This window comes from Salmo salar, chromosome 08, assembly GCF_965601325.2.
Source record: "Salmo salar chromosome 08, fSalSal1, whole genome shotgun sequence".
NCBI lineage: Eukaryota > Metazoa > Chordata > Actinopteri > Salmoniformes > Salmonidae > Salmo > Salmo salar.
Window position 1 is genome coordinate 37,816,452 of NC_138298.1, and position 26,250 is coordinate 37,842,701.

Genomic DNA, 26,250 nt, shown 5'->3' on the forward strand with positions numbered 1-26,250 from the left:
ACACTAAACTACAGGAGGTTATGTACAGTAGGAACACTAAACTACAGGCGGTTATGTACAGTAGGAACACTAAACTACAGGAGGTTATGTACAGTAGGAACACTCTAAACTACAGGAGGTTATGTACAGTAGGAACACTCTAAACCACAGGAGGTTATGTACAGTAGGAACACTCTAAACTACAGGAGGTTATGTACAGTAGGAACACTCTAAACTACAGGAGGTTATGTACAGTAGGAACACTCTAAACCACAGGAGGTTATGTACATTAGGAAGGCTCTAAACTACAGGAGGTTATGTACAGTAGGAACACTAAACTACAGGAGGTTATGTACAGTAGGAACACTAAACTACAGGAGGTTATGTACAGTAGGAACACCTAAACTACAGGAGGTTATGTACAGTAGGAACACTCTAAACTACAGGAGGTTATGTACAGTAGGAACACTCTAAACTACAGGAGGTTATGTACAGTAGGAACACTAAACTACAGGAGGTTATGTACAGCAGGAACACTCTAAACTACAGGAGGTTATGTACAGTAGGAACACTCTAAACTACAGGAGGTTATGTACAGTAGGAACACTCTAAACCACAGGAGTTTATGTACAGTAGGAACACTCTAAACTACAGGAGGTTATGTTCAGCAAGAACACTCTAAACTACAGGAGGTTATGTACAGCAGAAACACTCTAAACTACAGGAGGTTATGTTCAGCAGGAACACTCTAAACTACAGGAGGTTATGTACAGTAGGAACACTAAACTACAGGAGGTTATGTACAGTAGGAACACTCTAAACTACAGGAGGTTATGTACAGTAGGAACACTCTAAACTACAGGAGGTTATGTACAGTAGGAACACTCTAAACTACAGGAGGTTATGTACAGTAGGAACACTCTAAACTACAGGAGGTTATGTACAGTAGGAACACTCTAAACTACAGGAGGTTATGTACAGTAGGAACACTAAACTACAGGAGGTTATGTACAGTAGGAACACTCTAAACTACAGGAGGTTGTGTACAGTAGGAACACTCTAAACTACAGGAGGTTATGTACAGTAGGAACACTCTAAACCACAGGAGGTTATGTACAGTAGGAACACTCTAAACTACAGGAGGTTATGTACAGTAGGAACACTCTAAACTACAGGAGGTTATGTACAGTAGGAACACTCTAAACTACAGGAGGTTATGTACAGTAGAAACACTCTAAACTACAGGAGGTTATGTACAGTAGGATCACTCTAAATTACAGGAGGCTATGTACAGTAGGAACACTCTAAACCACAGGAGGTTATGTACAGTAGGAACACTCTAAACTACAGGAGGTTATGTACAGTAGGAACACTCTAAACTACAGGAGGTTATGTACAGTAGGAACACTCTAAACTACAGGAAGTTATGTACAGTAGGAACACTCTAAACCACAGGAGGTTGGTGTTACCTTAATTGGGGAGGACTGGTTCATGGTAATGGCTGGGGCAGAATAGTGGAATGGTATCAAATAAATCAAACACATTGGTTTCCATGTGTTTGATGTCATTCCATTTACTCTGTTCCAGCCATTATTATGAGCCGTCCTCCCCTCAACAGCCTCCTCTGCCACTGCTCTAAACATCACACGGTTAAAGGTTGGGGGGGTGGAAGGCCTGAAATATTTTGCTTTTACAAAATGTTATGCTGTTTTTAAATGAAACAAAATACCTTGTTTTGTTAAATATTTTAGAAATGTAAACCCCCTAAATCTTTAATGCCTTGAGGGAATTGTATGGTGCAATACATTTCTCTCTCTCTCCCTCTTCCACCTCTCCCCCCCTCTTCCTCTGTTCTCCCCCTCTCCCACTCTCTCTCTCTCTGTCCAACTTTCTCCCCCTTCTAGCTCCCCCCTCTTTCTCTGTTCTCCCCCTCTCCCCCTCTCTCTCTCCTTTAAAAGTTGATGGATTCGTCTAAAGGCCATATGTGGGTTACTAGAGGATGAAAGGATGATATGTTAACATGATCTCTTTCTTCTCCCTCATTAAGAAAGAGGGAGAAACCTGATCCAGGGGAATTGGATAAAGCCAGGTTCAAATTCCTCTCCCCCTCTGTTAAATTTACGAGGTCCCATGCCTAGGGGGGACAGAGGTACTACCGGTAGACAGGACCATGTTATTCATGAAGTGAATCTATGTGAATCTAAATGTGTGTGTTTTTCTGTGTGTGTGTGTGTGTCATGCCTACAGGGGACAGTGGAATGTCTCCCGCTAACGTTGTCCTCTGAAACCGTCTTTAAACAGTGGTTGTCATGGAAATTCTAATCAATTATGAGGAGAGACAAGGTCAATCACCAATCAGGATATTTACTTTATTCAAAACGTATTAATAACATTGATTAATTATTGCAATAATGAAGATGGTCGACGAACCACCTTTAGATGATTCGTTGAGAGCCCCGACAAACACCTTTTATAGTAAAGATACACCCCCTTAGTCTACATGACAAACAACAGATGTGTGGAACGGGTCACAAGGTGGTGAGACTTGATACATGAGAAAGGAGTATCACCCAGCCAGATGGGTGATGATAAATGAGAAAGGAGTATCACTGATAAATGAGAAAGGAGTATCACCCAGCCAGATGGGTGATGAATAATGAGAAAGGAGTATCACCCAGCCAGATGGGTGATGATAAATGAGAAAGGAGTATCACCCAGCCAGATGGGTGATGAATAATGAGAAAGGAGTATCACCCAGCCAGATGGGTGATGATAAATGAGAAAGGAGTATCACTGATAAATGAGAAAGGAGTATCACCCAGCCAGATGGGTGATGATTAATGAGAAAGGAGTATCACCCAGCCCGATGGGTGATGAATAATGAGAAAGGAGTATCACCCAGCCAGATGGGTGATGATAAATGAGAAAGGAGTATCACCCAGCCAGATGGGTGATGAATAATGAGAAAGGAGTATCACCCAGCCAGATGGGTGATGATAAATGAGAAAGGAGTATCACTGATAAATGAGAAAGGAGTATCACCCAGCCAGATGGGTGATGATTAATGAGAAAGGAGTATCACCCAGCCCGATGGGTGATGAATAATGAGAAAGGAGTATCACCCAGCCAGATGGGTGATGATTAATGAGAAAGGAGTATCACCCAGCCAGATGGGTGATGATAAATGAGAAAGGAGTATCACCCAGTCAGATGGGTGATGATTAATGAGAAAGGAGTATCACCCAGCCAGATGGGTGATGATTAATGAGAAAGGAGTATCACCCAGCCAGATGGGTGATGAATAATGAGAAAGGAGTATCACCCAGCCAGATGGGTGATGATAAATGAGGAGTATCACCCAGCCAGATGGGTGATGATAAATGAGGAGTATCACCCAGCCAGATGGGTGATACTCCTTTCTCATTTATCAAGTCTCACCACCTTGTAGGCCTCCCAGGCTCTGTCGCAGCCGGCCGCGACCGGGAGGACCATGGGGCGACGCACAATTGGCCCAGCGTCGTCCGGGTTAGGGAGGATTTGGCCGGCAGGCATATCCTTGTCTCATCGCGCACTAGTGACTCTTGTGGCGGGCTGGGCGCAGTGATGAGACAAGACTGTAACTACTACCAATTGGATACCATGAAATTGGGAAGAAAAAAGGGGTAACATTTTTTTACAAAAAGTCTCACCACCTTGTGACCCATTTGCTATGAAAACTGTTCTTATTGTACAGAGTTTGGCCCCTAAGATCTCATACCTGGTACTTCATAGTACAGCAACACTAACTCATTCTATGGCATAAATCAATTGTCAGCTCCAGATACCCCCATCTCAAGTAAAACCCATGTCCTTGAGCACTCGCCTAGACGAGCAGACTGAGGGGAGTGACCCTCTGGGTCATACACTATCCCAGGATAGGTGCAACATCAGAGAGGACGTACAATGGATCCAGACAGTACCCCACACATCCTGTCTCAGACCTTATCTCCCCCAGGGCCCAACTCAGAAGACCACAGATGTGAGTGTTCTAAAACCCCTATTCTATTCCAGAAAAACAATCATTTAATTCTGTTGTGAAGCCTACAACAGTATTATAACATCATCTTGTAATTTCGCTCTCACATTGTCCTGGACTCTCTCCCACTAACGTTGTCCTCTGAAACCCTCTGGATACAGTGTTCCTGGACTCTCTCCCACTAACGTTGTCCTCTGAAACCCTCTGGATACAGTGTTCCTGGACTCTCTCCCACTAACGTTGTCCTCTGAAACCCTCTGGATACAGTGTTCCTGGACAGGTACAGTACAGGTAGGTTACAATGTGGGCATGCTTTTGTTCCAGGCAGCCCAACACACCTGATTTAACTAATCAACTAATCATCACATCTTGATTTTAGGCCAGTATAGCTGAATCAGGTTTGTTAGAGCTGGTCTGCAATAATAGTCTGGATATGTACAGTAGCTTTCCCTCCAAGCCTCCTTCTCCAACTACTCGGTCAGCGGGCGAGAGAGGGCCGGTATCGCCGCTGGGTCTTCCGCCGAGCTACCCAGATAACTCCCCACAGTCATCACATCAAAACCATCTCTCCCATAGTGTAGACTGGACACGCTGCTTCGCCGGGGTGCATCCTGGCTCTCGGCCAGGCTACTCTCCTGGCTAGTCACCGCTGCCATCCCCAACCTCAGCTACACCTCCAGGTCCCAGCGCATCGCCTCGATGCCGTCGTTGATCGACAGGAGCTGGCACATCAGACGGACGTCCATGCCCCGCAGGTGTGACTGTGTTGTTAGGAGAGAACAGGACAAACATGACTTAGGACAGGTGTGACTGTGTTGTTAGGAGAGAACAGGACAAACATGACTTAGGACAGGTGTGACTGTGTTGTTAGGAGAGAACAGGACAAACATGACTTAGGACAGGTGTGACTGTGTTGTTAGGAGAGAACAGGACAAACATGACTTAGGACAGGTGTGACTGTGTTGTTAGGAGAGAACAGGACAAACATGAGTTAGGACAGGTGTGACTGTGTTGTTAGGAGAGAACAGGACAAACATGAGTTAGGACAGGTGTGACTGTGTTGTTAGGAGAGAACAGGACAAACATGAGTTAGGACAGGTGTGACTGTGTTGTTAGGAGAGAACAGGACAAACATGAGTTAGGACAGGTGTGACTGTGTTGTTAGGAGAGAACAGGACAAACATGAGTTAGGACAGGTGTGACTGTGTTGTTAGGAGAGAACAGGACAAACATGACTTAGGACAGGTGTGACTGTGTTGTTAGGAGAGAACAGGACAAACATGAGTTAGGACAGGTGTGACTGTGTTGTTAGGAGAGAACAGGACAAACATGAGTTAGGACAGGTGTGACTGTGTTGTTAGGAGAGAACAGGACAAACATGAGTTAGGACAGGTGTGACTGTGTTGTTAGGAGAGAACAGGACAAACATGACTTAGGACAGGTGTGACTGTGTTGTTAGGAGAGAACAGGACAAACATGACTTAGGACAGGTGTGACTGTGTTGTTAGGAGAGAACAGGACAAACATGACTTAGGACAGGTGTGACTGTGTTGTTAGGAGAGAACAGGACAAACATGACTTAGGACAGGTGTGACTGTGTTGTTAGGAGAGAACAGGACAAACATGACTTAGGACAGGTGTGACTGTGTTGTTAGGAGAGAACAGGACAAACATGAGTTAGGACAGGTGTGACTGTGTTGTTAGGAGAGAACAGGACAAACATGAGTTAGGACAGGTGTGACTGTGTTGTTAGGAGAGAACAGGACAAACATGACTTAGGACAGGTGTGACTGTGTTGTTAGGAGAGAACAGGACAAACATGACTTAGGACAGGTGTGACTGTGTTGTTAGGAGAGAACAGGACAAACATGACTTAGGACAGGTGTGACTGTGTTGTTAGGAGAGAACAGGACAAACATGACTTAGGACAGGTGTGACTGTGTTGTTAGGAGAGAACAGGACAAACATGACTTAGGACAGGTGTGACTGTGTTGTTAGGAGAGAACAGGACAAACATGAGTTAGGACAGGTGTGACTGTGTTGTTAGGAGAGAACAGGACAAACATGACTTAGGACAGGTGTGACTGTGTTGTTAGGAGAGAACAGGACAAACATGAGTTAGGACAGGTGTGACTGTGTTGTTAGGAGAGAACAGGACAAACATGAGTTAGGACAGGTGTGACTGTGTTGTTAGGAGAGAACAGGACAAACATGACTTAGGGCAGGTGTGACTGTGTTGTTAGGAGAGAACAGGACAAACATGACTTAGGACAGGTGTGACTGTGTTGTTAGGAGAGAACAGGACAAACATGACTTAGGACAGGTGTGACTGTGTTGTTAGGAGAGAACAGGACAAACATGACTTAGGGCAGGTGTGAACTTGATCGAGAACAGATTTTCATACGTGCTTTTCCTCCCCTCCCACTTATTCCATTCCAATGCCCTATTTTCTCTCTCTAAACATCTGGGTAAACAGTATTATAACCTATTAATGTAACTTCTTAGTAACATTTAACTATTTAAAATAATCCAATATGAGGACGGAATTAACGTCTTTAAAACCAACTGTCCTCATTACATTTCTTTGTTCTTATGATAATAACGCCTGTAAACACTCTATAGGACTTGGATAAACACACTACAGGACTTGGATAAACACTTAGACACAATAAAGGTTAAATAAAGTACTTACCATTTCTTGTCTTAGGAGTCGCATGTTGCTCTGCAGACTCACGGTGTAGGACATGTCTTGTACATGGCCAGGCAGGTCCCACCCGTCTCTACCATCTGTATTATCTTTCATCATCCGTCCATCCGTGGCAAAAGGAAACAGACTCTCTGGAATCTTCCGAGCCATCTTTCTCTCTATGTCACTCAGATCCGTTCCGATGGTAATATCCATTACATAGGAAATACACACTCTTCACCTGATAATAGTCCACAGTAATATAATGTCATAGACTACTGTTACGCAAAGTTGTGCTGCTTGCAAGCCACGCGTAATAACGCGTCAGAGATCTGGCTGCGACCAATGGAAAGATACAGACATACAATTCGATTCCGTCTCGACGCCAGCTGACTTTAACGTGCTTTTGAAAAGCGGTATCATCGAACATAAAGATAATACATTAACACACATTAAATGTGGGAGAGGGGGAGATACATTTCCATATGAGGAATTCCAGACGGCCAGTGCCAACCATAGGAATTCAGGTTACGTCATTCCGCCAGCCAGCCAGTCCTATAACTGTGGGAACGAAGCATAGACTGACACAAAGCTCGACGTGTGACTGTTCAACTGTGAGTGAAAACTTGACTGACTTGACTTTAGAGGTGAGTTACCCCGCCCAACAACATTGTGCTTAAACAAGGTGTCATGTTGCTCAATTTTACACAATCTGCATACATTCTAGTAAGATTTAGGACCTTTCTGCATTCATATCATATCAATATACACAATAATAATAATAAACAATTGAATATTGGGCAAAGTCGACTTCCCCAATGACGTAGCACCAATCAATAACAGTGCGCACTTGTGGCGGGGGACGTTCTTTGGCTGAATCATAGAGATAGATAGAGGACTCATCTTTGTATCTCTGCTAATCTAGCATCTGTGACAGCATGGGCAATGCCATTGAGGCTATCTCTGTTTTTAAAGTAGTCAATTTTCTTAGTCACAATTGGCTGATCCTTCCCGATGACTCGGTTGGACATGACTCCAACAGGGTCACCAGGAGGGATCAGCCAATAAAGTTGGAAGTCACACCCAGTTGACTACATTAAAATGGTGGAAGCCATCAATGGCGCGGCCTATGCTAATATAGCCTGTTGGCTACTAGAGGCCTCTATCATTCTCTATGGGCTGAGCATGGGGCAAACAGCTGATCAGAACCAGGAAATAGCCATGAGTTTGAACTGTTTGTTAGACCGCGCTAAACAACAACAAAACACTAATAAGTTGCAAACATATGTACCAATAAATATAGACCCCTATGTTAGTAACAAGTATGTGTTTTCGTTATCCTACTGAATTGTAGAATGTGGAAACTGTAAGAAATGCAGAAAAACGTTAAAAACCTAAACCCACTTTGGACTGTCACTGTAGATCCATTGTAGCCTATTGGGCTAGATGAAGTCCTAAATAGCGATGTCACGTAGAGTGGCCAAAGAAAACAAACTTACAAGTTGTAAATAGACAGGTTATATTAAGACGGGAATGTTTTAGTCCATGAACGGCTTATCAGAAGAGGAGAATTGGCATTTTTCTAAACTAAATGCGCATGTGATTTTTAGATACTGTCTACGGTCCACATCGTCACTGGCAACTGGAATATATTAGTTTTCTTATTAGCAGGCGGCCTATTTTCATTTGCATAGTTTTTCTTCCATTACTGTCACATAAAGCATGTTAATGTGGCGCCTTGGGTTCAGACTAGCAGCTACAATGCCTGTCTGATGGGTGGTGCTGTGAGGTGCAGGACAGTATGCCTGTCTGATGGGTGGTGCTGTGAGGTGCAGGACAGTATGCCTGTCTGATGGGTGGTGCTGTGAGGTGCAGGACAGTATGCCTGTCTGATGGGTGGTGCTGTGAGGTGCAGGACAGTATGTCTGTCTGATGGGTGGTGCTGTGAGGTGCAGGACAGTATGCCTGTCTGATGGGTGGTGCTGTGAGGTGCAGGACAGTATGCCTGTCTGATGGGTGGTGCTGTGAGGTGCAGGACAGTATGCCTGTCTGATGGGTGGTGCTGTGAGGTGCAGGACAGTATGCCTGTCTGATGGGTGGTGCTGTGAAGTGCAGGACAGTATGTCTGTCTGATGGGTGGTGCTGTGAGGTGCAGGACAGTATGCCTGTCTGATGGGTGGTGCTGTGAAGTGCAGGACAGTATGTCTGTCTGATGGGTGGTGCTGTGAGGTGCAGGACAGTATGCCTGTCTGATGGGTGGTGCTGTGAAGCGCAGGACAGTATGCCTGTCTGATGGGTGGTGCTGTGAAGCGCAGGACAGTATGCCTGTCTGATGGGTGGTGCTGTGAGGTGCAGGACAGTATATTCTCCACCAGAGGGCGCCAGATACACTGTTATGAAGGAACTACTAATGGGGATAAAAGGCGCCTGACCAGGTTTACTAATCCAGAGGCCCGTATCCACAAAACCCCTCAGGGTCTCAGTCTCCGTGGATACGGGCCAAAGGGTAGTGAATGTTATGAAAACACAGACAAAGCCGCTCGGACACAGGTTTTCAAAACCAGTACAACTTTATTAGAGGAGGAAGAAGGAGAAGGAATAAAAACAGCATAAACTATAGACAGGGTTCTGGTTTAATAGCACCCTAACCTAAATATAGTGCACTACTTTTGACCAGAACTCTATGGGTACCCAAGGGCACCATTCCCTCTATAGTGCACTACTGTTGACCAGGGATCGTATGCTAAAGTAGTGCATTAGCCTAGTGGTTAGAGTGTTGGGCCAGTAACCCCAAGATTGAATCCCTGAGCTGACAAGGTAAAAATCTGTCGTTCTGCCCCTGAACAGAGCAGTTAACCCACTGTTCCTAGGCCGTCATTGTAAATAAGAATTTGTTCTTAACTGACTTGCCTAGATAAATAAAGGTTAAATAAAAAATATTATATTGGCTATGGTCCCTGGTCAAAAGTAGTGCACTACATAGGGAATAGGGTGCCGGTTGAGACGCAGACATGATCCTCTACACAACAGACTGGCTCTTGTCCGTCCGTCTGTCATCCTCCGAGTAGCGACGGAAGGTCTCCCCTAGCAACGGCTCCAGTCCCTCAGCCGAGCGGAAATAGCGGGCACGCATGGCACACGCGATGACCCCCGACACCACCGCAGTCACCAGCACCGCGGCGACGATCGCTATGGTGATGATCTCAGGCAGTGTGTAGGGGCGAGCTGCGGGGGTAAGAGAGAAAAGCAACAGTTAGCTAAATAAAATAAAAAATATATATATGTATGAGAACAGCTGGATGTGCTGTTCTATTGATCTAGAACCCACAGGGTGAATAGCCTAACCCTCCTCTAGGAGAACAGCTGGATGTGATGTTCTATTGATCTAGAACCCACAGGGTGAATAGCCTAACCCTCCTCTAGGAGAACAGCTGGATGTGATGTTCTATTGATCTAGAACCCACAGGGTGAATAGCCTAACCCTCTTCTAGGAGAACAGCTGGATGTGATGTTCTATTGATCTAGAACCCACAGGGTGAATAGCCTAACCCTCTTCTAGGAGAACAGCTGGATGTGATGTTCTATTGATCTAGAACCCACAGGGTGAATAGCCTAACCCTCCTCTAGAAGAACAGCTGGATGTGATGTTCTATTGATCTAGAACCCACAGGGTGAATAGCCTAACCCTCCTCTAGGAGAACAGCTGGATGTGATGTTCTATTGATCTAGAACCTACAGGGTGAATAGCCTAACCCTCCTCTAGGAGAACAGCTGGATGTGATGTTCTATTGATCTAGAACCCACAGGGTGAATAGCCTAACCCTCCTCTAGGAGAACAGCTGGATGTGATGTTCTATTGATCTAGAACCCACAGGGTGAATAGCCTAACCCTCCTCTAGGAGAACAGCTGGATGTGATGTTCTATTGATCTAGAACCCACAGGGTGAATAGCCTAACCCTCCTCTAGGAGAACAGCTGGATGTGATGTTCTATTGATCTAGAACCCACAGGGTGAATAGCCTAACCCTCCTCTAGGAGAACAGCTGGATGTGATGTTCTATTGATCTAGAACCCACAGGGTGAATAGCCTAACCCTCCTCTAGGAGAACAGCTGGATGTGATGTTCTATTGATCTAGAACCCACAGGGTGAATAGCCTAACCCTCCTCTAGGAGAACAGCTGGATGTGATGTTCTATTGATCTAGAACCCACAGGGTGAATAGCCTAACCCTCCTCTAGGAGAACAGCTGGATGTGATGTTCTATTGATCTAGAACCCACAGGGTGAATAGCCTAACCCTCCTCTAGGAGAACAGCTGGATGTGATGTTCTATTGATCTAGAACCCACAGGGTGAATAGCCTAACCCTCCTCTAGGAGAACAGCTGGATGTGATGTTCTATTGATCTAGAACCCACAGGGTGAATAGCCTAACCCTCCTCTAGGAGAACAGCTGGATGTGATGTTCTATTGATCTAGAACCCACAGGGTGAATAGCCTAACCCTCCTCTAGGAGAACAGCTGGATGTGATGTTCTATTGATCTAGAACCCACAGGGTGAATGGCCTAACCCTCTTCTAGGAGAACAGCTGGATGTGATGTTCTATTGATCTAGAACCCACAGGGTGAATAGCCTAACCCTCCTCTAGAAGAACAGCTGGATGTGATGTTCTATTGATCTAGAACCCACAGGGTGAATAGCCTAACCCTCCTCTAGGAGAACAGCTGGATGTGCAGGCTTTTGCTCTATCCCTGCACTAGGGTCATCAAAATTACAGTTAACAATTAGACTACAGTTTCGTCCCAAATGGTATCCTATCCCGTGAGTAGTCCACACTATTGGGAATAGGGCCCTGGTCATAGGTAGTTCACTATATAGGGAATAGGGCTCTGGTCTAAAGTAGTGCACTATATAGGGAATAGGGCTCTGATCTAAAGTAGTTCACTATATAGGGAATAGGGCTCTGGTCTAAAGTAGTGCACTACATAGGGAATAGGTCATACAGTCTCTGTGTATGACTCACTGTGCCATGTGACCTAGGGTCGGTCGGTCGGTCTGTCGGTCTGTCGGTCTGTCTGTCTGTCTGTCTGTCTGTCTGTCTGTCTGTCTGTCTGTCTGTCTGTCTGTCTGTCTGTCTGTCTGTCTGTCTGTCTGTCTGTCTGTCTGTCTGTCTGTCTGTCTGTCTGTCTGTCTGTCTGTCTGTCTGTCTGTCTGTCTGTGTGTGTGTGTGTGTGTGTGTGACTCACTGGGCCATGCGACCTCGTAGGTGTATCCCAGGTTCTCGGGGGCTGTGACGAACATCTCAGCGTTGGTGACGGGGGGCCAGAAGGGAACCATGTTGAACTGTCTGTTGTGACCAATAGGAGCATTCTCCTCCGGGTACACTGCCTCACCTGGGGGACGACATCAACCTTAGCCTAGAGCTGGCAGTGGCTGGGTGTGGGTCTGCAGATGGAACTCCCATTGGTCTCTGGTCTGGTCTGTTTGAATGAATTGATTGTGTTCTGTGATTGGTTGCAGGTGTGACATACTATACCTGGGGCGTGTCGGCTCAGCCACTCATCAAAGATGGCGTCAGTGAAGGTGTGGAGCAGGACAAAGATGGGGTCATTAGGGGACAGGTGTGTCTGCCCTCCTGTCCCGTTGAGGAACAGGTGAGCCAGGTTATGGAGGCTGCGTATCACTGGGTCATAGCCACCCTGAGGGGCACTGTAGCCTGGAGGGAGGAGAGGAGAGGGGGAGAGGGGGGAGGAGAGAGGAGAGGGAGGAGAGGGAGGAGAGAGAGGGAAGGAGAGGGAGGAGAGAGATGGAGAGAGGGAAGAGAGAGCGGAGAGATGGAGAGAGATGGAGGAAAGAGAGGGGAGGAGAGAGAGAAGAGAGGGGAGAGAGAGAGAAGAGGAGAGAGAGAGAGAGGGAGGAGAGAGAAAGAGGAAGCGAGAGGAGAGGAGGGTTAGGAGGTTTGGGGTGGAGGTATCTGTCCTCTGGAGGAAGAGGAGAGGAGGGTTAGGAGGTTTGGAGTGGAGGTATGTGTCCTCTGGAGGAAGAGGAGAGGAGGGTTAGGAGGTTTGGGGTGGAGGTATCTGTCCTCTGGAGGAAGAGGAGAGGAGGGTTAGGAGGTTTGGGGTGGAGGTATCTGTCCTCTGGAGGAAGAGGAGAGGAGGGTTAGGAGGTTTGGGGTGGAGGTATCTGTCCTCTGGAGGAAGAGGAGAGGAGGGTTAGGAGGTTTGGGGTGGAGGTATCTGTCCTCTGGAGGAAGAGGAGAGGAGGGTTAGGAGGTTTGGAGTGGAGGTATCTGTCCTCTGGAGGAAGAGGAGAGGAGGGTTAGGAGGTTTGGGGTGGAGGTATCTGTCCTCTGGAGGAAGAGGAGAGGAGGGTTAGGAGGTTTGGAGTGGAGGTATCTGTCCTCTGGAGGAAGAGGAGAGGAGGGTTAGGAGGTTTGGGGTGGAGGTATCTGTCCTCTGGAGGAAGAGGAGAGGAGGGTTAGGAGGTTTGGGGTGGAGGTATCTGTCCTCTGGAGGAAGAGGAGAGGAGGGTTAGGAGGTTTGGGGTGGAGGTATCTGTCCTCTGGAGGAAGAGGAGAGGAGGGTTAGGAGGTTTGGGGTGGAGGTATCTGTCCTCTGGAGGAAGAGGAGAGGAGGGTTAGGAGGTTTGGAGTGGAGGTATCTGTCCTCTGGAGGAAGAGGAGAGGAGGGTTAGGAGGTTTGGGGTGGAGGTATCTGTCCTCTGGAGGAAGAGGAGAGGAGGGTTAGGAGGTTTGGGGTGGAGGTATGTGTCCTCTGGAGGAAGAGGAGAGGAGGGTTAGGAGGTTTGGGGTGGAGGTATCTGTCCTCTGGAGGAAGAGGAGAGGAGGGTTAGGAGGTTTGGGGTGGAGGTATGTGTCCTCTGGAGGAAGAGGAGAGGAGGGTTAGGAGGTTTGGGGTGGAGGTATGTGTCCTCTGGAGGAAGAGGAGAGGAGGGTTAGGAGGTATCTGTCCACTGGAGGAAGAGGAGAGGAGGGTTAAGTGTGGGTCAGGATAGTTGGTTCAATTCCCGGCACCACCATACGCAAGATGTATGCACGCGTACCTAAGTCTCTGTGGATAGAAGTGTCTGCTGAATGGGATGTATAGTATCCTCACCCTCCACGGTGTTCCTGAAGCTCTCTGAAGAGGTGGAGTAGTAAGGCGGGGTATCGAAGGTTTTCAGGTCCAGACAGTCCACCACATCCTGGGGTTCAGGCAGCCTCTGCACCATGGGCCGCGCCACGTTACCTGCTGGGTTCCTCCTGATGGGACTGGTCTCTGAATCTATAGGGGTCATAGGTTAAGGGTTAGGGGTCACAGGTCTCTGAATCTATAGTGTCATAGGTTAGGGGTCACAAGTCTTTGAATCTATAGCGTCATAGGTTAGGGGTTAGGGATCACATGTTTCTGAATCTATAGGGTCATAGGTTAGGGGTCACTGGTCTCTGAATCTATAGGGTCATAGGTTAGGGGTCACAGGTCTCTGAATCTATAGGGTCATAGGTTAGGGGTTAGGGATCACATGTTTCTGAATCTATAGGGTCATAGGTTAGGGGTCACTGGTCTCTGAATCTATAGGGTCATAGGTTAGGGGTCACAGGTCTCTGAATCTATAGGGTCATAGGTTAGGGGTTAGGGATCACATGTTTCTGAATCTATAGGGTCATAGGTTAGGGGTCACAGGTCTCTGAATCTATAGGGTCATAGGTTAGGGGTCACTGGTCTCTGAATCTATAGGGTCATAGGTTAGGGCTTAGGGATCACATGTTTCTGAATCTATAGGGGTCATGGGTTAGGGGTCACAGGTCTCTGAATCTATAGGGTCATAGGTTAGGGGTCACTCGTCTCTGAATCTATAGGGTCATAGGTTAGGGGTTAGGGATCACATGTTTCTGAATCTATAGGGGTCATGGGTTAGGGGTCACAGGTCTCTGAATCTATAGGGTCATAGGTTAGGGGTCACAGGTCTCTGAATTTATAGAGTTCACATGTCAAAAAGCTTTGGACTAGTCTCTAAACTTAGGGATCACAGATCACATGGTCCACAGTTAATATTATTGCATCTCAAATGGCACCCTATTCCCTATATAATGCGCTTCTGTTGACAAAAGTAGTGCACTATAAAGGGAATAGGGAGGTTTTCCCTGGTAAAAGTCAAAACTTCCCTGGGCAAAGCCAAACTCCTTGCTCTGTCTGAAAACGTGGGCTTAACTAACCGTTAAACCCTTCATTCCTTCTGTCCTTGATTCCTTCTGTCCTTGATTCCTTAATAATTCCTCACCTTCCTCTCAAAGGTCACTGGAGGAGGGGCTCAAAGGTGAAGGACCTTGATTGGATCTTTTCCTCCAATGAGCTTTGAGAGGGAGGCAAGGAATTTAGGAATCAAATCAAGGATTCAATGGTTAGTTATGATTTCAGACAAAGACGTTTTCTGAGTTTTCCCACTGCTCAGGTCATGTGGTCACTGTTCAGGAAAATCCACACACACACACACACACACACACACACACACACACACACACACACACACACACACACACACACACACACACACACACACACACACACACACACACACACACACACACACACACACACACACACACACACGAGGAGATAGTGCATAGCTGTGTGCTGTCTATCTGTCTGAGTGTAATTCCTCCTGATCAAAGACAACCTGTAGACTGGCAGACTTCTTCCTCCTTAGCCTCATAACGCCCATATTAGGAAATCACATGACCATAATGTGTTGTTCCCTGTATACTGAGGTAAAGAGGATCAGCTAGGAGACAGACTGGACAGCTAATAGATATCACTGAGCAGGTCACACACCCTCACTCCTCTCATGTTCTGTCAGGTCACACACCCTCACTCCTCTCATGTTCTGTCAGGTCACACACCCTCACTCCTCTCATGTTCTGTCAGGTCACACACCCTCACTCCTCTCATGTTCTGTCAGGTCACACACCCTCACTCCTCTCATGTTCTGTCAGGTCACACACCCTCACTCCTCTCATGTTCTGTCAGGTCACACACCCTCACTCCTCTCATGTTCTGTCAGGTCACACACCCTCACTCCTCTCATGTTCTGTCAGGTCACACACCCTCACTCCTCTCATGTTCTGTCAGGTCACACACCCTCACTCCTCTCATGTTCTGTCAGGTCACACACCCTCACTCCTCTCATGTTCTGTCAGGTCACACACCCTCACTCCTCTCGTGTTCTGTCAGGTCACACACCCTCACTCCTCTCGTGTTCTGTCAGGTCACACACCCTCACTCCTCTCGTGTTCTGTCAGGTCACACACCCTCACTCCTCTCATGTTCTGTCAGGTCACAATTCTGACTCAATTCTCCCTATCGATGAAATGTTGAATCTCTAGGAAATTGTATGACATTTACTGAGATAAAAGTAGGGAGGAAGTGAGTGTTGTAATCTGGCCCAGATTATGCATACCAACCAGACTAATCTCCTAATCTGGAATGATGTGAATGTAGATTATACTACTGATTCCTTAGTCCAGACCTTCAGAACCCTGTTGTTCATTGTGTCTTAGTTATAATTCCTTCCAAAGCCCAGATAAATCACAAACCAGCACTACTTCTAACAGGTCCAACCAAAATCACTGTTACAGATGGTTCCCACTATCCAGAGTGGCACAGTCTTGGGTTAGCTACTGTCAGTTTCCCTGCCCCAGATCAGTCTTGGGTTAGCTACTGTCAGTTTCCCTGCCCCAGATCAGTCAGTCTTGGGTTAGCTACTGTCAGTTTCCCTGCCCCAGATCAGTCAGTCTTGGGTTAGCTACTGTCAGTTTCCCTGCCCAGATCAGTCTTGGGTTAGTTACTGTCAGTTTCCCTGCCCCAGATCAGTCAGTCTTGGGTTAGTTACTGTCAGTTTCCCTGCCCAGATCAGTCTTGGGTTAGTTACTGTCAGTTTCCCTGCCCCAGATCAGTCTTGGGTTAGTTACTGTCAGTTTCCCTGCCCCAGATCAGTCTTGGGTTAGTTACTGTCAGTTTCCCTGCCCCAGATCAGTCTTGGGTTAGCTACTGTCAGTTTCCCTGTCCCAGATCAGTCTTGGGTTAGCTACTGTCAGTTTCCCTGCCCAGATCAGTCTTGGGTTAGTTACTGTCAGTTTCCCTGCCCCAGATCAGTCTTGGATTAGCTACTGTCAGTTTCCCTGCCCCAGATCAGTCTTGGGTTAGTTACTGTCAGTTTCCCTGCCCCAGATCAGTCTTGGGTTAGTTACTGTCAGTTTCCCTGCCCCAGATCAGTCTTGGGTTAGTTTCTGTCAGTTTCCCTGTCCCAGATCAGTCAGTCTTGGGTTAGCTACTGTCAGTTTCCCTGCCCCAGATCAGTCTTGGGTTAGTTACTGTCAGTTTCCCTGCCCCAGATCAGTCAGTCTTGGGTTAGCTACTGTCAGTTTCCCTGCCCCAGATCAGTCTTGGGTTAGCTACTGTCAGTTTCCCTGCCCCAGATCAGTCTTGGGTTAGCTACTGTCAGTTTCCCTGCCCAGATCAGTCTTGGGTTAGCTACTGTCAGTTTCCCTGCCCCAGATCAGTCTTGGGTTAGCTACTGTCAGTTTCCCTGCCCCAGATCAGCCTTGGATTAGTTACTGTCAGTTTCCCTGCCCCAGATCAGTCTTGAGTTAGTTACTGTCAGTTTCCCTGCCCCAGATCAGTCTTGGGTTAGTTACTGTCAGTTTCCCTGCCCCAGATCAGTCTTGGGTTAGTTACTGTCAGTTTCCCTGCCCCAGATCAGTCTTGGGTTAGTTTCTGTCAGTTTCCCTGTCCCAGATCAGTCTTGGGTTAGTTACTGTCAGTTTCCCTGTCCCAGATCAGTCTTGGATTAGTTACTGTCAGTTTCCCTGTCCCAGATCAGTCTTGGGTTAGTTACTGTCAGTTTCCCTGTCCCAGATCAGTCTTGGGTTAGCTACTGTCAGTTTCCCTGCCTCAGATTTAACCTAGTGCTGGACTAAAAAAGCATGCACAGGGTTACTAAAAAGGGTTAGTCATCACTGTTACAGAAGGTTCCCAGAGTGTCATAGTGTTTACAAGGTGTTAGGACATATCATGCTCACTGTTACAGAAGGTTCCCAGAGTGTCATAGTGTTTACAAGGTGTTAGGACATATCATGCTCACTGTTACAGAAGGTTCCCAGAGTGTCGTAGTGTTTACAAGGTGTTAGGACATATCATGCTCACTGTTACAGAAGGTTCCCAGAGTGTCGTAGTGTTTACAAGGTGTTAGGACATATCATGCTCACTGTTACAGAAGGTTCCCAGAGTGTCGTAGTGTTTACAAGGTGTTAGGACATATCATGCTCACTGTTACAGAAGGTTCCCAGTGTCGTAGTGTTTACAAGGTGTTAGGACATATCATGCTCACTGTTACAGAAGGTTCCCAGAGTGTCGTAGTGTTTACAAGGTGTTAGGACATATCATGCTCACTGTTACAGAAGGTTCCCAGAGTGTCATAGTCCTCTACACTCTCACAGATCACCCTCCACTGGGAGAAGACAGAGTTGGGGCTGAGGCTGTTCATATCGAAGGCAGACCTGGCTCCTAGGAGGTCGTCAGTACACACGTCACACTCACTGCCGCCGATGGCAAAGTTCCAGTAGGGGAGGGCAAAGGTGGCATCGCCCAACATGTCCTGGAGAGGATGGAGAGATGGTGAGATGAAGGGATGGAGGGATGGGGAAATGGAGAGATGGATGGATGGATGGGGAGATGGAGAGATGGATGGATGGATGGATGGATGGATGGATGGATGGATGGATGGATGGATGGATGGATGGATGGATGGATGGATGGATGGATGGATGGATGGGGAGGATGGGGAGATGGAGGATGGATGGATGGATGGATGGATGGATGGATGGATGGATGGATGGATGGATGGATGGATGGATGGATGGATGGAGGATGGATGGATGGAGATGGAGGATGGATGGATGGATGGATGGATGGATGGATGGAGGATGGATGGATGGATGGATGGATGGATGGATGGATGGATGGATGGATGGATGGATGGAGGGAGGGAGGGAGGGAGGGATGGATGGAGAGATGGATGGATGGAGGGGAAGACAGATGTGGTAAGGATCAATATTACAGTTTATAACCCCTGCTTGGCTGAATACTTGATTCTGATTGGTCGAGAGAGTGTTTGACAATGTTTGAATATATGGCAATATTGAACACACACACACACACACACACACACACACACACACACACACACACACACACATACACTCCGTACCCCCTTCTCTCACTCACCTGCATATCTCTCTCCAACTGCAGCAGGTGGAACCTGTGCCAGGTGACGAATCCCGGTCCTTCGTGAGAGAAGTCCACACCCCCAAAGCTAGCCTGCCCCGCCCCCATGTAGGTCTTGCTGACAGAGTAGTAGTGTGTCCACACAAAGTAGTTATAGATGGTGATGTTGTCAAACTGAGGGGTGTTACCGTCCGGACCATACACTTCCTGGTAACTGTAGAGAGATGAGGAGTTATCAATGACAATGTGCCAAAGTGGAGTTTAATGCACAACCAAGCTCCCATCCAATTCTCTAACCTTAGCCTCCAATTCTCTAACTCTAACCTCTAGCATCCAATTCTCTAACCTCTAGCCTCCAATTCTCTAACTCTAACCTCTAGCCTCCAAATCTCTAACTCTAACCTTTAGCCTCCAATTCTCTAACTCTAGCCTCCAATTCTCTAACTCTAGCCTCCAACCTCTAACCTCTAGCCTCCAATTCTCTAACTCTAACCTCTAGACTCCAATCTCTAACTCTAGGCTCCAATTCTCTAACTCTAACCTCTAGCCTCCAATTCTGTAACTCTAGCCTCCAATTCTCTAACCTATAGCATCCAATCCTCTAAACTCTAGCCTCCAATTCTATAACTATCCTCCAATTCTCTAACCTCTAGCATCCAATTCTCTAACCTCTAGCCTCCAATTCTATAACTATCCTCCAATTCTCTAACCTCTAGCCTCCAATTCTCTTACCTCTAGCATCCAATTCTATAACTAGCATCCAATTCTATAACTATCCTCCAATTATATAACTATCCTCCAATTCTCTAACCTCTAGCATCCAATTCTCTAACTCTAGGCTCCAAAACTCTAACCTCTAGCCTCCAGTTCTCTTTCCTCTAGCATCCAATTCTATAACTATCCTCCAATTCTCTAACCTCTAGCATCCAATTCTCTAACCTCTACCCTCCAGGACTTTAATCTTTAGCCTCCAAACTCTAACCTATAGGCTCCAATTCTCTATCCCCTAGCCTCCAAATCTCTTACCTCTAGCCTCCAATTCTCTTACCTCTAGCCTCCAGTTCTCTTACCTCTAGCATCCAATTCTATAACTATCCTCCAATTCTCTAACTTCTAGCATCCAATTCTCTAACTCTAGCCTCCAAAACTCTAACCTCTAGCCTCCAGTTCTCTTACCTCTAGCATCCAATTCTATAACTATCCTCCAATTCTATAATCTCTATCCTCCAATTCTCTAACCTCTACCCTCCAGGCCTCTAACCTCTAGCCTCCAAATCTGTAACCTCTATCCTCCAATTCTCTATCCCCTAGCCTCCAATTCTCTTTCCTCTAGCCTCCAAAACTCTAACCTATAGCCTCCAATTCTCTTACCTTTAGCATCCAATTCTCTAACTTCTAGCCTCCCAATTACTAATCTCTAGCCTCCAATTATCTAACGAATGAGATTATATTTGATTTAAACAGATGAGTGGTAATGAAGTATCAATTATTTGGTTCCGATGCACAATCTATCTCTGGTCATTAAGAGGAGATCACAGCACCGTCAAACTGGTTACCGTCGTGTACAGACGACCAGGTCAGGGTGGACGGTCCTCTTGGCCTGGTCCAGAGAGTTCACAAACGCCTGCTTCTCTGCTGAACTCATCTGCATCACATTCCTCCTGACTGGAGAGAGGGAGGGAAGCAGGGAGGATGGAGGGAGGCATGGGGGGAGGGAGGAGAAAGGAAGGGAGACGAGAGGGAGAGTGAAAGGGGGAAGGGAAGAGGGAGGGAAATAAAGGAGGGAGAGAGAGCGATGCATCAAATATTGTACGTTAGAAACTGTACATGGTCCCTGATAAAGAAATACATGGATGTATGAAGAAAACCTAGAATAAATATATTATTATCATTTTGTTTTTAAAGGAAGTAGGAATGAGAGTAAAGAAAGAGACTATATCCAATCAGATAAATAAATACACCTCCCTCTCTCTTACCCACAGATATCCTCTGATCACAGTTAGGTCCGGTGAGTCCATGTCGGCACCGGACACAGTTATACCCCGCAAAGTTCCCGTTACACTGGCACGTCCGGTTAAAGAACCTTAACGGCCAGCGCTCCCGGTCGTCCCGGCCATCATGTGGGTACTGGGGGCCGTGGCGGTGGCTGTCGACAGCTACGGATACACACTGACCCCTCCCTGTGGCAGAACCACACTCGTCATCCACGGCTCCAGTGGGAGAGGGGCAGCACTGGCCGCTCCGTAGCCCCGCTGAGGTGACACATTGTCTGGGAAACTGGGCCAGGGTCCACGGGGTCAGGACCACCACCACCAGGAGACCCAGCCAACACATACTGGAGATGGAGGAGAGAGAAAGAGGGAGTCTTTATTCGTTTTGAAAGAAAGATCATCTTTATTCATTTGTGTGTGTGTAATGTTAACTGTTAATTTGTGACTGTTGATTTAACTTGTTTTGACAATGTAAACATGTTTTCAATGCCAATAAAGGTCCTTTGAATTTAAATTGAATTGAGAGAGAGAGAGGAAGTGACACAGCAGAGCAGAGAGGGAGCAAGAGAGAGAGAGCGAGAGCGAGCGAGAGAGAGAGAGAGAGATCATTACAACACTGTATATAGACATAATATGACATTTGAAACTTCTATGAGTGTAATGTTTACTCTAGATTTGTATTGTTTATTTCACTTTTGTTTATTATATTCTTCACTTTCTTTGGCAATGTTAACATATGTTTCCATTGCCAATAAAGCCCTTGAATTGAATTGAGAGAGAGAGGAAGTGAGAGAGAGAGAGACAGAGGAGTGCGTCAACAGCAACCTTGGGAAAATCCTCTGCATTATCATTAACAGCAGACTCGTACATTTCTTCAGTGAAAACAATGTACTGAGCAAATGTCAAATTGGCTTTTTAACCAAATTATTGTATGACAGACCACGTATTCACCCTGCATACACTAATTGACAAACAAACAAACCAAAACAAAGGCAAAGTCTTGTCATGCTTTGTTGATTTCAAAAAGGACTTCGACTCAATTTGGCATGAGGTTCTGCTATACAAATTGATGGAAAGTTGCGTTGGTGGAAAAACATATGCCATTATAAAATCCATGTACACAAACAAGTGTGCGGTTAAAATAGGCAAAAAACACACACATTTCTTCCCACAGGGCCGTGGGGTGAGACACGTGAGATGAGAGATGCAGCTTAAACCCCACCATCTTCAACATATATATCAATGAATTGACGAGGGCACTAGAACAGTCTGCAGCACCCAGCCTCACCCTACTAGAATCTGAAGTCAAATGTCTACTGTTTGCTGATGATCTGGTGCTTCTGTCCCCAACTAAGGAGGGCCTACAGCAGCACCTAGATCTGTCCCCAACCAAGGAGGGCCTACAGCAGCACCTAGATCTGTCCCCAACCAAGGAGGGCCAACAGCAGCACCTAGATCTGTCCCCAACCAAGGAGGGCCAACAGCAGCACCTAGATCTTCTGCACAGATTCTGACAGACCTGGGCCCTGACAGTACATCTCAGTAAGACCAAAATAATGGTGTTCCAAGAAAGGTCCAGTTGCCAGGACCACAAATACAAATTCCATCTGGATACCGTTGCCCTGGAGCACACAAAAAAACTATACATACCTCGGCCTAAACATCAGCGCCACAGGTAACTTCCACAAAGCTGTGAACGATCTGAGAGACTTGGCAAGAAGGGCCTTCTATGCCATCAAAAGGAACAGAAAATTTGACATACCAATTAGGATCTGGCTAAAACTACTTGAATCAGTTATAGAACCCATTGGCCTTTATGGTTGTGAGGTCTGGGCTCCGCTCACCAACCAAGAACTCACAAAATGGGACAAACACCAAATTGAGACTCTGCATGCAGAATTCTGCAAAACTATCCTCCGTGTACAACGTAGAACACCATATAATGCATGCAGAGCAGAATTAGGCCGATACCCGCTAATTATCAAAATCCAGAAAAGAGCAGCTAAATTCTACAACCACCTAAAAGGAAGTGATTCTCAAACCTTCCATAACAAAGCCATCACCTACAGAGAGATGAACCTGGAGAAGAGTCCCCTAAGCAAGCTGGTCCTGGGGCTCTGTTCACAAACACACCCCACAGAGCCCCAGGACAGCAACACAATTAAACCCAACCAAATCATGAGAAAACAAAAAGATAATTACTTGACACATTGGAAAGAATACCTGACCACTGTGACTGACCCAAACTTAAGGAAAGCTTTGACTATGTACAGAGTCAGTGAGCACAGCCTTGCTATTGAGAAAGGCTGCTGTAGGCAGACCTGGCTCTCAAGAGAGGACAAGCTATGTGTACACTGCCCACAAAATGAGGTGAAAACTGAGCTGCACTTCCTAACCTCCTGCCCAATGTATGACCATATTAGAGACACATATTTCCCTCAGATTACACAGATCCACAAAGAATTCAAAAACAAACTCAATTTTGATAAACTCCCATATCTACTGGATATGGGAGTTTATCAACTCCCATATCCAGCAGCAAGATTTGTGACCTGTTGCCACAAGAAAAGGGCAACCAGTGAAGAACATAATATGTACATAATATGACATTTGTAATGTCTTTATTCTTTTTAAACTTCTGTGAGTGTAATGTTTACTATTAATTTTTGTTTATTTCACTTTTGTTTATTATCTACTTCACTTGCTTTGGCAATGTTAACATATGTTTCCCATGGCAATAAAGTCCCTTGAATTGAATTGAGAGAGAGAGATGTAGTTAGAGAGTTGAAACAAAGGCTGGTCCATTTTTACGTGCCCAGCCCAGCTCAGCCTAGACTCCACACTCATCAGATATCAGATTACACAAAGGATCAGAGATGTTTTCTTCTACAGATGTTTACCAGCTCCAGCAAATCTCTTTTATCTCTGAAATCAACCATTCCCTTTGTTATAATTCCCTTTATGATTCCCAATGATTCCCTTTCCCTCCGAATAACTTATCGAGCCAAAGAAAACAAACAAGTTCTACTTTCTAAACAAATATCAAAAGTGTTTTAGGATTTGCAAGGACCCTGTTTACATGGCCCCCAAAAAACAATCACATAAAATCCCTCCTTGATCACGTAAAAAAGCAACAAGATAACAGAGAGGATTAGACAGATTGACAGATGTTTCTTGATTCTGTGGGTGGTGGTGCTACACACAAATCTCTCCTCCAACTAAGAGCGGCAAATCGTATGTGAGCTTGGTTCTGCAACTGTTTATCACGAGTGGCACAGCGGTCTAAGGCACTGCATCTCAGTGCTACAGGCGTCACTACAGACATCCTGGTTCAAATCCAGGCTGTATCACAGCGGTCTAAGGCACTGCATCTCAGTGCTACAGGTGTCACTACAGACATCCTGGTTCAAATCCAGTCTGTATCACTGCGGTCTAAGGCACTGCATCTCAGTGCTAGAAGTGTCGCTACAGACCCTCTGGTTCGAATCCAGGCTATATCATAGTCCCATAGGGAGGCGCACAATTGGCCCAGCATCGTCATTGTAAATAAGAATTTATTCTTGACTGACTTGCCTAGTTAAATAAAAGTTTTTTTTAAATCCCACCGCCTGTAAGATTGTCAGTCTCCATTCTCTCAGTGATGTTTCACAGAATGGAAACAATGTCCAGTGTTCTGATGAAGGACTATCTCCAAAGCACTTCCCCCATAAACTCAATCCACTCAATCCACTGTCTTTGTAGCCTACTATAAATAAACCAGTGATCTGTTGTTCTCCCATATAATACCAGACAATGAAGCAATAAATAACCAATTTAAATGTCTATAGACCAAGAAATTAATATATAATAGTAATTCAATTATGATTCCATATTAAACCTGGTGCTGTATCCTACCTGTTTTTACATATACATAAGAAACAAATATACAGATAATACAAAACCAATGATGATAAATCAGTAAATGACTTGAATAGATGAATGAATTTACAACTAACCTGGTGCTGTTTCCTACCAGTTACTGTTTCCTACCTGTTACTGTCTCCTACCTGTTACTGTTTCCTACCAGTTACTGTTTCCTACCTGTTACTGTTTCCTACCAGTTACTATCTACTACCAGTTACTGTTTCCTACCAGTTACTGTTTCCTACCTGTTACTGTTTCCTACCAGTTACTATCTACTACCAGTTACTGTTTCCTACCTGTTACTGTTTCCTACCTGTTACTGTTTCCTACCTGTTACTGTTTCCTACATGTTACTGTTTCCTACCAGTTACTGCATCCTACCTGTTACTGTTTCCTACCAGTTACTGTTTTCTACCTGTTGCTGTTTCCTACCTGTTACTGTTTCCTACCTGTTACTGTATCCTACCTGTTACTGTTTCCTACCTGTTACTGTTTCCTACCTGTTACTGTTTCCTACCTGTTACTGTTTCCTACCTGTTACTGTTTCCTACATGTTACTGTTTCCTACCTGTTACTGTTTCCTACATGTTACTGTTTCCTACCTGTTACTGTTTCCTATGTGTTACTGTTTCCTACCTGTTACTGTTTCCTACATGCTACTGTCTCCTACCCGAAGATGTTTCCTACCTGGTGCTGTTTCCTACCTGGTGCTGTTTCCTACCTGGTGCTGTTTCCTACCTGGTGCTGTTTCCTACCTGTTACTGTTTCCTACCTGTTACTGTTTCCTACCTGGTACTGTTTCCTACCTGCTGCTGTTTCCTACCTGGTGCTGTTTCCTACCTGGTGCTGTTTCCTACCTGGTGCTGTTTCCTACCTGGCGCTGTTTCCTACATGTTGCTGTTTCCTACCCGAAGATGTTTCCTACCTGTGGTAGTGCATGCTGTTCCTCTGTCTCAGTCCAACTGATCACCCCCTAGGGACGGCCCATTGACCTCTTCTCTCTCATATAGCCTACTGCACACACACATTAACACACACACTCTGCCGCATGACTAGGCCTTTCCTCCCTGAGCCTCACACACACACATCTCTCCTCGTGATTCAACCCAACCCAGCGGAGGCCAATCTGGGAGTTCACTCACGTACAAAACAAGATCCTACTACCATGGAACCCACACACCCCCTGAGGAAACACCACAGGACAGCCATACCTTTAACATGATTTTATTGTGTACACGTCAAACAATAAAATGGCCATCAGAAGGTTGTAGTGTGGTATTGTGGTATTTGATTAGGATCCCCATTAGCTGTAGCAAAAGCAGCAGCAACTCTTCCTGGGGTTCCACACAAAACATGAAACATGACATAATACAGAACGTCAATAGACAAGAAC

At 46.0% G+C, this 26,250-nt stretch overlaps 1 protein-coding gene and 1 long non-coding RNA gene across 2 annotated transcripts; both read right to left on the minus strand.

Moving 5' to 3' along the window:
- Nucleotides 1-2,327: 2,327 nt before the first annotated feature.
- LOC123733066 (uncharacterized) lies at nt 2,328-7,321 on the minus strand. The gene is made up of 2 exons (XR_006763552.2): nt 6,687-7,321; nt 2,328-4,755 (listed from the first exon to the last, which is right to left on the minus strand). It is a non-coding gene; the product is annotated as an uncharacterized LOC123733066 (long non-coding RNA).
- A 1,910-nt stretch (nt 7,322-9,231) lies between these two features.
- tyrp1b (tyrosinase-related protein 1b) lies at nt 9,232-25,891 on the minus strand. Its single transcript, XM_082978636.1, has 9 exons — nt 25,783-25,891; nt 20,940-21,298; nt 20,520-20,628; nt 18,964-19,177; nt 18,130-18,334; nt 13,798-13,965; nt 12,216-12,395; nt 11,926-12,072; nt 9,232-9,905 (listed from the first exon to the last, which is right to left on the minus strand). Exons 1-9 carry the CDS (start codon nt 25,794-25,796, stop codon nt 9,700-9,702), a joined length of 1,602 nt encoding a protein of 533 aa, XP_082834762.1. The 5' UTR covers nt 25,797-25,891; the 3' UTR covers nt 9,232-9,699.
- Nucleotides 25,892-26,250: the final 359 nt, after the last annotated feature.

What these genes read in the sequence shown, in the direction of transcription:
- tyrp1b (XM_082978636.1), bottom strand. An exon ending in CTGGTCGTCTGTACACGACG is followed by an intron (nt 19,178 to 20,519) that starts GTAACCAGTTTG and finishes ATCTCTCTACAG; the next exon opens with TTACCAGGAAGTGTATGGTC. An exon ending in CTTCAGGAACACCGTGGAGG is followed by an intron (nt 12,396 to 13,797) that starts GTGAGGATACTA and finishes TCCTCCCTCCAG; the next exon opens with GCTACAGTGCCCCTCAGGGT.